Source organism: Lampris incognitus, chromosome 19 (assembly GCF_029633865.1).
Source record: "Lampris incognitus isolate fLamInc1 chromosome 19, fLamInc1.hap2, whole genome shotgun sequence".
Classification (NCBI taxonomy): domain Eukaryota; kingdom Metazoa; phylum Chordata; class Actinopteri; order Lampriformes; family Lampridae; genus Lampris; species Lampris incognitus.
In genome coordinates this window covers 34,148,080-34,159,651 of record NC_079229.1, presented here as the reverse complement: position 1 = coordinate 34,159,651, position 11,572 = coordinate 34,148,080, and the positions used below count along the sequence as shown (strand labels likewise).

General features: G+C 46.5%; 1 protein-coding gene across 1 annotated transcript; it reads right to left on the bottom strand.

The window, feature by feature from the left end:
- Positions 1-337: 337 nt before the first annotated feature.
- On the bottom strand, positions 338-10,386 carry nrros (negative regulator of reactive oxygen species). Its single transcript, XM_056299623.1, has 3 exons — positions 9,997-10,386; positions 3,192-3,306; positions 338-2,414 (listed from the first exon to the last, which is right to left on the bottom strand). The coding sequence occupies exons 2-3, from the start codon at positions 3,291-3,293 to the stop codon at positions 453-455; spliced, it is 2,064 nt and encodes a 687-aa protein (XP_056155598.1). The 5' UTR covers positions 3,294-3,306; positions 9,997-10,386; the 3' UTR covers positions 338-452.
- Between the last annotated feature and the right edge of the window lie 1,186 nt (positions 10,387-11,572).

Below are 11,572 nucleotides of genomic sequence, written 5' to 3'. Positions count from 1 at the left end.
TCTCATCAAAACAGGAAATTTCATGTTTCCTTTGCTGCTTATAGCAACAGCTTGCATCACACCACTTCTGCATATGTTCGCGCGCACACACACACACACACACACACATACACATTGTGTCTCACCGGACACAAAAACATCACAGCCGCATTTTTGCATCAAGAACCCAGGGTGAGGGTTTGGTTGAAACCACACTTTGCTCGCTTCAATTAACAGCGTAAACCGATCGACTTGAAATAAAACAAGGGGGTCAACCGCCAGTAAGGCGGCTTCTTGCATAACTTCACATGCGGCCGAATACCTGGTACAAAGTCACTGATTCATTCTCCTGCGAGGTTTCAGAATTTTAATGTATTTCTTTTTTGTATTTACAACTGAAAAACTATTCACATTTCTCCAAAAATACGCCGCACCAAAAATATCTGCTGGAGGATTTCTTTATAAACATACCATCAGTAAGATGTGGGCTTCAAGCACTTCTTTGGAATGGTTGTTTGCAGCAGTTTTGGCCTAAATTTCAGGAGAACAATGACCAGAAGGCAAAAAAAGCACAGACAGATAGATAGCAAAAGTAGAATGTACCAGAAAATGGACTCTCCCTTCATGTCCCCACATAAAAACGACTGGAAAAAATCCACTTGGTGCGTTCTTCTGGTGAGATCTTGACACGAAATGGCCGACCGGTCGACCATATTGACCGTCTTGGTTAGTTCAAACGTCCTGTACCATTCTGTCTGACAGCAATTGAACACGTTTCCAGAGAGGAAAACCGTCCGCAGGTTTCGGGCTAGCGCATTCGCCTGACCTGAGGGTATAGTGGACAGTTTGTTGTCCCTCAGGTCCAGTGTTTGAAGCTCAAGATTTGGGAGCGAGGAGGGGATGTGGGTGAGGGAGTTTCTGGAGATATTCAAAGACCTCAGCCTCGTCAAAGAGGAAAAGTCAAAGGCTCGTATGCCAGTATTTCCTAAGCCCAGATGCTGCAACGTCCTGCTTAGATCCTGTATGGATCCAGGCTCGACAAGGAGTCCAGGGTTGTCCGAAAGGTCCAAGTGTGTCAGCAGCATCCCTGTAAATGCAGATGGTGGGACTCTTCTTAGCTGACATCCTTTAAGGTTGAGCTTTCTTAGAGAGTCCAAATGACTCCAGACCAAACAGTCAGACATACTATCTCCAACTTTCTCAGCTACTTCAGATGGGCAAATGCCAATGCTGTTGTAGCTGAGATCTACTGACCTGAGGTTTGGTAGAGAGGAAAATAATTGGTAGGGTAACCTTTCCACATTATTCAGGCTCAGGTTAAAGTAAGAGAGATTGCCAAGGGCCGCCAGCGCACTTTGATCAGCCACAATCTTGCTCAGTCTGTTGTTGCTGACGTCCAACTCCAACAGGCTGCTTGAGAACTGCTCTGAATTTAGATTTAAGGCTTCCAGACAGTTGGTGCACATGTGAAGCCTGGACAGAGCAGGCATTTTTCTGACAAATCCTTTGGGGAAGTATCCCACCTGGTTCCCCCTCAGGTCCAGAATTTCCAGAGAGGAGATGTCACCGTGTAGACTCTCATCCCACAACGACACTGTCACGTTGCTCACGTTGCTGTTTAGGTTGAAGAACTGAACACTTATGGTCCAGTTTTGGAGGGTGGGGTCTTCTGCCAGATGTTCGTAGAAGCTTATGCTGTTGTGGGACAGGTACAGGTTCTGCAGGCGACTCTTGCTGGGCAAAAAAGGGAAGAAGAGCAGATTGTTGTCCGTCAGATCCAGTGTCTCCAGATGGAAAGTGTCGAGGAGGTCTTGCCGGGCGACAAACCATTCGATAGAATTGTGGCTGACATTCAAGACCACCAGCTGGGTCATGTGGAAATCAATCAGGCAAGGCAGATAGTTGAAGGCCAAGTTGAGTCTCTCGAGCTTGGGAGTGCCTTCAAAGGCTTTGTCAATCTCGAACAGCCTGTTCCTCTGCAGGTCCAGCTCTCTGAGCTTGTGGAGACTGCTGAATGAGCTCTCATCCAGTCTCAGCAGGAGGTTTCTGGAGAGGTTGAGATACTCCAGTGATGTCAGGTTCTGGAGGAGAACAGAGGCCATGTCATCCTCAAGTTGATTCTCAGAGAGATCGAGGACTCGCAGAACTGGCAGCTTCGACAATGCATGGCTGGTCTCTTGGTATCCGATGTGAAGACAGTTTTCTGCTAAATTTAGATTTTCTATCTGCTGTGAATCTTGAAAAGTGTTTTGCTCTAATTTCTCCATATGGTTGCCAGCTAAGCCGACGGAGATTATGGAAGGGTATTGGGTGAAAGAATTGTCCAGTAGTGTTTGAATGTGATTGTGGTTGAGCTGAAGCTCCTCGATGTTGGAGGGGAGACCCAAAGGCACAGATGATAGCTTGGCATTATTGCAGAGCCCTGTTTTTAGTATCTGCATAGAAAAGGAGAAAATATAGTTTATCGTATATGTGGTTGTCAGTGTTGGTTGTCAGTGTTTCAGTTCTTTAAGAAAACTCAAACCGCATATAGGTACATTTTCATATCACAGTCTGATATTGTCAGTGTAGTTCAAGTTCCTTGACCTACATGTTAGCTTGCAGGAAACCATGATTGCTCCTCAAACTTACTACCTAACGTCAGTTCTGTGTTATCATTTGCATTTAAAAAGACCTGATGATTTAATTTGCTCTATTCCATACAAGGCATGTGACAATAATATTTTTCAAAAATCTCCTGAAGCTTGTTGTATGTTGATTTTTGAGGTTTCAACAAAAACGTGACGGGTTTCTCGGTGGCTTCCTATGGTTTGGGCTTAGGTCTGTCATCTTAGGAGATGAGTACTGTGATCAGAGACGAACAAGGGTGAAATAAAAAAGATAAAACCATCAACCAGCATTAACCTTAACTTGGATTGTATTTTGTTTTAATGGAAAAAATTAACATTTTGGGAATTTTAACAACCTATTATTTACACACATGTTTTCCCTGGACTTGGTGTGGTGTTCTGCTACTATCGAGAATAAACTGTTCCTTGTGGTATATAAATGAAATATATATGTAGCCACGATGAACATGATTTGGCTTCTTGATTTTATAAGAATTACTGACATCATCTATGTTTTAATGCAGGCGGTGGTACAGATCATCCCAGGTGGGCTTCCGGCTGAGGGGAGAGAAATGAGACTAGGGAAGAATCAGGGGAGCTTACCAGTCGGCACTGGTTGTGTTGCGGATGGCTTGATACTGGTATCATGACCGTCCATGCTGCGAACAGGCGGACGAAGGCAGGGAAGAGCGTGTGGACTGGCATTTTAACATCCTTACTGTGGAGGAGATGGAGAGAGAGCGATAAGGAGCTTTTTTACTTGCAGTGCACAGGACGTTACTTTTACATATAAATAAGTAAATAAATACACAAACAAATAAATACATTTAAAAAAAAACGTGACCCGGTTTTAATCAGAGCATTTCTGTATCAGCCTATCCGCTCTGCAACACCAGGGTGGTCACCGGCGGACAGTTTGTGTAAATGAAGCAAATGCAAATCACCGAAACACTCGGCACTTCAAAATGAAACAGGTTGGACTTCATTTAACCAGTTAAGACAGGTCACTTCGTCCCACCAGGCGTCCCTTGAGAAGCAGGCCTACATGGCCGTGCGATGGGTGAACAGGCAGGACAATCATGTTTGGGTTTGAAATGAAACGAGAATTTATGGTTATGAAGGACGACGCCAGCACACAATCTGTATGGCACATTTTACAGTTTCATGGTCATACCCAGGATAATACCCAGGATAATACACAGGATAATACCCTGGATAATACCCTGGATAATACCCTGGATAATACCCAGGATAATACACAGGATAATACCCAGGATAATACCCAGGATAATACCCTGGATAATACCCTGGATAATACCCAGGATAATACCCAGGATAATACCCAGGATAATACCCTGGATAATACCCTGGATAATACCCAGGATAATACACAGGATAATACCCAGGATAATACCCAGGATAATACCCTGGATAATACCCTGGATAATACCCTGGATAATACCCTGGATAATACCCAGGATAATACACAGGATAATACACAGGATAATACCCTGGATAATACCCTGGATAATACCCAGGATAATACACAGGATAATACCCAGGATAATACCCAGGATAATACCCTGGATAATACCCTGGATAATACCCAGGATAATACCCAGAATAATACCCAGGATAATACCCAGGATAATACACAGGATAATACCCTGGATAATACCCTGGATAATACCCTGGATAATACCCAGGATAATACACAGGATAATACCCAGGATAATACCCAGGATAATACCCTGGATAATACCCAGGATAATACCCAGGATAATACCCAGGATAATACCCAGGATAATACCCAGAATAATACACAGGATAATACACAGGATAATACCCAGGATAATACCCTGGATAATACCCAGGATAATACCCAGAATAATACCCAGGATAATACCCAGGATAATACACAGGATAATACCCTGGATAGTACCCAGGATAATACCCAGAATAATACCCAGGATAATACCCAGGATAATACACAGGATAATACCCAGGATAATACCCAGGATAGTACCCAGGATAGTACCCAGGATAATACCCAGGATAGTACCCAGGATAGTACCCAGGATAGTACCCAGGATAGTACCCAGGATAATACCCTGGATAATACCCAGGATAATACACAGAATAATACCCAGGATAGTACCCAGGATAGTACCCAGGATAGTACCCAGGATAGTACCCAGGATAATACCCAGGATAGTACCCAGGATAGTACCCAGGATAATACACAGGATAGTACCCAGGATAGTACCCAGGATAGTACCCAGGATAGTACCCAGGATAATACACAGGATAGTACCCAGGATAGTACCCAGGATAGTACCCAGGATAGTACCCAGGATAGTACCCAGGATAATACACAGAATAATACCCAGGATAGTACCCAGGATAGTACCCAGGACCGGGGGAAGAAATGGCCTCTACCCGTGTGGCGTCGTCCCGTGTGAGGAAGAGTCACCGTGTCCTCCTGCTGCTTGGGCGTCTTGTGTGACTCTGGTGTCCACGACGAGACGCCGCCCTGACTGGAGCAGCTCAGCTGCTTCCTGCTGAAGGGTTTCTTCACTTCTGCTCTTCTGCTCGTCTCTACTGTTTCCCATATACATGACCGGCCTCGCCTCGGTGGCCTGTCACCGGGACCGTGAACCCAGTCACGCCGTCTACACAGCCAGGCTCAGAGTAAGTATTAACAACACCATGACAGCTCCTGTACCCAGCCGGCTCCTAGTCGCTCCTCCCCGCTCAGTCAGTACACAGCACGCCGCCGGGCTACCAGACCGCCTGGCGTGCAGGTCTGCGTGGGGGGACGGTCAGACGCCTGACGGGGATCTTCCACAACCGGCGGGTTCAAACTCGAACCCTCCACCGCCCCGCACACGTAGCTGTTGCTGAGGTGTTACTGAGGGTGTGAAGGTGAAGGCCGGTCCATACGTAGTACTTCTACTGGTGCTACTAACTGGTCCCCCGCATGGACTCGGCCGACATTCATACAAGTATTCCACAATCATACCGTATTTACTGTCTCCATCCTGTCCCCCCCCGAGACTCCTGTTCACCGTCTCCGCCCGCCATAGAAGTCTACGGTGGAGTCGCTGCAGGTCTGTTTCCTCATGACTACACTGTCGGGGCGCTACACCCTGGTGACATGACTCACGTTGGTGACAGGAGCTGCTCGTCTCTCTCTTTAAGGTCAGGACCTCTGCGGCGTCTCCATGCTGCACACAACTGAGTGGGGGTGACTCGAAGCCGGCGGAGCGGCGCTCCCACGGCGAGTTTGGATGATGAGTGAGGTGGTTGAGGTGCTTAATAAGGAGCAGGGGCGTGATTTGGTCTGGGTTTACTGGCTGAGCTGACGGGTCTGGGTTTACTGGCCGAGCTGACGGGTCTGGGTTTACTGGCCGAGCTGACGGGTCTGGGTTTACTGGCCGAGCTGACGGGTCTGGGTTTACTGGCCGAGCTGACGGGTCGGCCGTCACACATGCTCCTCCCGGAGGCTGCAGACACCGGACTTCCCTTTACCTCCTCGTCCGCTCTTACCGTTGCTATCTGTTGTCCGGCTGCAGCATCTCCACCTGTACCTCCGCTGCACGGGGACCCCCGCTACAGACAGGAGGCGGCCTCCGTGTTTCATCTGTATCCCAGAGGGGCCGGGGAGGAGGGGGGGGGGGCCGGGGAGGAGGGGGGGGGGGCCGGGGAGGATGGGGGGGGGGGCCGGGGAGGCCGCGCCGCTCCTGGAGGAGACGCAGCGATTCTTCCGTCTACAGACACTCAGGCAGCCCCCGGAGCTGAACTGAAGTGCGTGTCGGTATTTGGGTTTTTGATTCTTGTGCTGAAGACAATTTTCCATTCTCACAATAAAAAGACCCCCCACCCCCCTCCCCCACCCCCTCCCTCACACCCCCTCCCCCTCCCTCCAGATGACTTGGTGCACTTCACACACAATGTATAAGGTTAAAAACATCCAACCAGCATTCCAGTAAACATCTGGTTCAGATGAGTTAACCTGTACTGTATATTAAAGGACCATTCTGTGCTTCTATACAGTACACTATCCATGTGTATACAGTATACCATCCATGTGTATACAGTACACCATCCATGTGTATACAGTATACCATCCATGTGTATACGGTATACTATTCATGTGTATACAGTACACCATCCATGTGTATACGGTATACTATTCATGTGTATACAGTATACTATCCATGTGTATACAGTATACCATCCATGTGTATACAGTACACCACCCATTTGTATACAGTATACGATCCATGTGTATACAGTATACTATTCATGTGTATACAGTATAATATTAATGTGTATACAGTATACTATCTATGTGTATACGGTGTACTATCCATGTGTATACAGTATACCATCCATGTGTATACAGTACACTATCCATGTGTATACAGTATACCATCCATGTGTATACAGTACACTATCCATGTGTATACAGTATACCATCCATGTGTATACAGTATACTATCCATGTGTATACAGTACACTATCCATGTGTATACGGTATACTATTAATGTGTATACGGTATACTATTCATGTGTATACGGTGTACTATCCATGTGTATACAGTATACCATCCATGTGTATACAGTATACCATCCATGTGTATACAGTATACGATCCATGTGTATACAGTATAATATCCATGTGTATACAGTATACTATTAATGTGTATACAGTACACTATCCATGTGTATACAGTATACCATCCATGTGTATACAGTATACGATCCATGTGTATACAGTATAATATCCATGTGTATACAGTATACTATTAATGTGTATACAGTATAATATCCATGTGTATACAGTATACTATTAATGTGTATACAGTACACTATCCATGTGTATACAGTATACTATCCATGTGTATACAGTACACTATCCATGTGTATACAGTATACTATCCATGTGTATACAGTATACTATTAATGTGTATACAGTACACCATCCATGTGTATACAGTACACCATCCATGTGTATACAGTATACTATCCATGTGTATACAGTATACTATTCATGTGCATGCAGTATACTATCCATGTGTATACGGTGTACTATTCATGTGTATACAGTACACTATCCATGTGTATACAGTATACTATCCATGTGTATACAGTATACTATTCATGTGTAGACAGTATACTATTCATGTTTATATGGTGTACTATTCATGTGTATACTGTGTACTATTCATGTGTATACAGTATACTATTTATGTGTATACGGTATACTATCCATGTGTATACGGTGTACTATCAATGTGTACACAGTATACTATTCATGTGTATACAGTATACTATTCTTGTGTATATGGTATACTATTCATGTGTATACGGTATACTATTCATGTGTATACGGTGTACTATTCATGTGTATACATTATACTATTCATGTGTATACGGTATACTATTCATGTGTATACAGTATACTATTCATGTGTATACAGTGTACTATTCATGTGTATACGGTGTACTCTTCATGTGTATATGGTATACTCTTCATGTGTATATGGTGTACTATTCATGTGTATACAGTATACTATTCATGTGTATACGGTGTACTCTTCATGTGTATATGGTATACTCTTAATGTGTATACGGTGTACTCTCCATGTGTATACAGTGTACCCTTCATGTGTATGCCGTGTACTCTTCATGTGTATATGGTGTACTCTTCATGTGTATACGGTATACTCTTCATGTGTATATGGTGTACTCTCCATGTGTATACAGTGTACTCTTCATGTGTATGCAGTGTACTCTTAATGTGTATATGGTGTACTCTTCATGTGTATACAGTGTACTCTTTATGTGTATACAGTATGCAATTCATGTGTATGCAGTGTACTTTTCATGTGTATACGGTGTACTCTCCATGTGTATACAGTGTACCCTTCATGTGTATACAGTGTACTCTTCATGTGTATATGGTGTACTCTTCATGTGTATACGGTGTACTCTTTATGTGTATACAGTATGCAATTCATGTGTATGCAGTGTACTCTCCATGTGTATATGTTGTACTCTTCATGTGTATACAGTATGCAATTCATGTGTATGCAGTGTACTCTCCATGTGTATACGGTGTACTCTTCATGTGTATACAGTATGCTATTCATGTGTATGCCGTGTACTGTCCATGTGTATACGGTGTACTCTTCATGTGTATACAGTATGCTATTCATGTGTATGCAGTGTACTCTCCATGTGTATGCAGTGTACTCTTCATGTGTTTACGTTGTACTCTTCAGGTGTATACGGTGTACTCTTCATGTGTATACAGTATGCTATTCTTGTGTATGCAGTGTACTCTTCATGTGTATACGGTGTACTCTTCATATGTATACGGTGTCCTCTCCACGTGTATACTGTGTACTCTCCATGTGTATACTGTGTACTCCTCATGTGTATACTGCATACTCCTCATGTATATATAGTATACTCTTCATGTGTATACTGTGTACTCCTCATGTGTATACTGCATACTCCTCATGTATATATAGTATACTCTTCATGTGTATACTGTGTACTCCTCATGTGTATACTGTGTACTCTGCTCATTTTCAGCCCTTGAATAAAGGATGCAAGCTCAAAGAAAACACACACTTCAGACGTTCTGCATGTTCACAAATAATAAAAACAACAACCTCCAATGCAAATCAGCTGTGCTCAGCTGGTAGCGGTGCAACATCCAGCTCAAGTCAAACGTCTGCTACTCTGCACTGTAGAGAAGCCAGAAGAGCCAGAAGAGTCAGAAGAGCCAGAAGAGCCAGAAGAGTCAGAAGAGCCAGAAGAGTCAGAAGAGCCAGAAGAGTCAGAAGAGCCAGAAGAGTCAGAAGAGCCAGAAGAGCCAGAAGAGTCAGAAGAGCCAGAAGAGTCAGAAGAGTCAGAAGAGCCAGAAGAGTCAGAAGAGCCAGAAGAGTCAGAAGAGCCAGAAGAGCCAGAAGAGTCAGAAGAGTCAGAAGAGCCAGAAGAGTCAGAAGAGCCAGAAGAGTCAGAAGAGCCAGAAGAGCCAGAAGAGTCAGAAGAGCCAGAAGAGTCAGAAGAGTCAGAAGAGCCAGAAGAGCCAGAAGAGTCAGAAGAGCCAGCCAGAAGAGTCAGAAGAGCCAGAAGAGCCAGAAGAGTCAGCCCCATCCAACAGAAAGCGACACCCAAAACGCATTACACACCAGCCGCGCAGGTTTAACAACGCCGTGAGCGCGCAGCACCGCAGGGTGTCAGCAGCGCTCCTAGATAACAGCCAGCCAGCTCAGCACATCACAGCACACACGCATGCATGCGTGTGTGCGAGCTACGCGGAGTAACACAAAGCCTGCCGCTGCGACGGCCCGCCGCGGGGCCGGGCAGGCGCACAACAACTGCCACTTACGCTGGTGGTGAGGTGCGGGTCTCCCAGGCCACTGAGGGGTGATGGTCCGACCATGTCGCCGTTCGGCCCCGCCGTGCAGCAGGAGCAGCAGGAGGAGCAGCAGCAGGAGCAGCAGCCTCCTCGGACCGTCAGCAACGTCTCTGCAGCATTCGCGGAAGCGGACAGAAAGCAACGGAAGCCAGGTCACATGGACACCCCGCGATCCGGAGACGAGCGCGGGCACACGGGAGCTCCTCCACCAGCTCCTCCACCAGCGGCTTCACACGCTCCGGCACCGCCGCCGACTCTCCTTCTTGCTCCTGCTGGTGAGAGGACGGCAGGTTGTGCAGGCGTGTGTGTTGCCCACCACACTTACAACTGGCGTTAACACAACCCTTCACACCCCTCTGTCAAGACTTCTGCTTTTCATTAACTCCTCATACACACACACACACACACACACACACACACACACACACACACACACCCGAGAGGAAACCGCACAACACCCACGCCCCCACACCCTTCCTGTCAGCCTCTCAACCTGCTAGAGCAGCACACACACACACACACACACACACACACACACCCTTCCTGTCAGCCTCTCAACCTGCTAGAGCTGCACACACACAGACACACACTGGCGCGCACACACACACACACACACACACAGAGCTCTTGTTGTCTATATTTAAGAAGTCCCTCATTGGCTACATTCATCGCAGGGCCCTGAACCTGAGACTTAACCCTCAGCAGCCGGCGTGGCACCAGCTAAGCTGTGGGTTTACACCGTGACTCCATCCGAACCGAACCGAGCTGGCACCATAGAAGTTAGTTCCAACGTAGTGCTTATAGATATAACGCACAACGCACACCTACCCCCTGCTAGGGGTAACGTCACTGCTAACCCAGATAGCGAAACCGCTGTGGCCCGGACCCGTCCCACACCCGACACTTCATCCGGCCCACATACCGCGTGGAATGATGGCACTTGGGCGGTCCGCTCCTGTTTGCCAGATCTGGGCCAGAACCGAGCCATAGCAATGCCGCATGTGCCACATATTTGCCAAAGGTGGCCATATTTGTTTGGTGATATTTGGGCCATATTCACCATTTACCTCACGGGCCACTTCAGGGTCACATCCAGATCACACGTGATTTGGCATATTTGGGCCATATTTGTTATTATACATGTGGGCCTCTTCAGGCTCACATCCATTTTGTTAGGGCCAGAAGAAGGCCGCCAGTGCCGCATCACTGCCTGAAGTGGCCCACATCTGGATGCTGTCTGGGAAATCAACCACTGACATGGCAGAAAGACTACAGGGACTAGTAAGGCATGATCTGGAGGGACAGTTTCCCTAATTCACCCTGGCTGGCTGCACATCCTCCTCTGACGGATCACATCCCTTTCCTAGGTTTGACGACTCTGACGTGCGCTCTCGAGGTGCGGGGCAGAACTGGTCGACTGACCGTTGAGCGACAACATGAAAGTGTTGAGAGCGGCGCTCTTAGTCCATCGCTCCAGGTCTGTGCTGCGCTCACATGCTTCACCACAGAGTCTGGCGGGGGATTCAGCTCAAATCCAGTTAGCAGG

Excerpts from the sequence above, each read along its gene's own strand:
- nrros (XM_056299623.1), bottom strand. The coding sequence starts at position 3,293 with ATGCCAGTCCACACGCTCTTCCCTGCCTTCGTCCGCCTGTTCGCAGCA. Across the intron at positions 2,415-3,191 it reads AACACAACCAGTGCCGACTG|ATACTAAAAACAGGGCTCTG; the intron begins GTAAGCTCCCCT and ends TTTTCTATGCAG.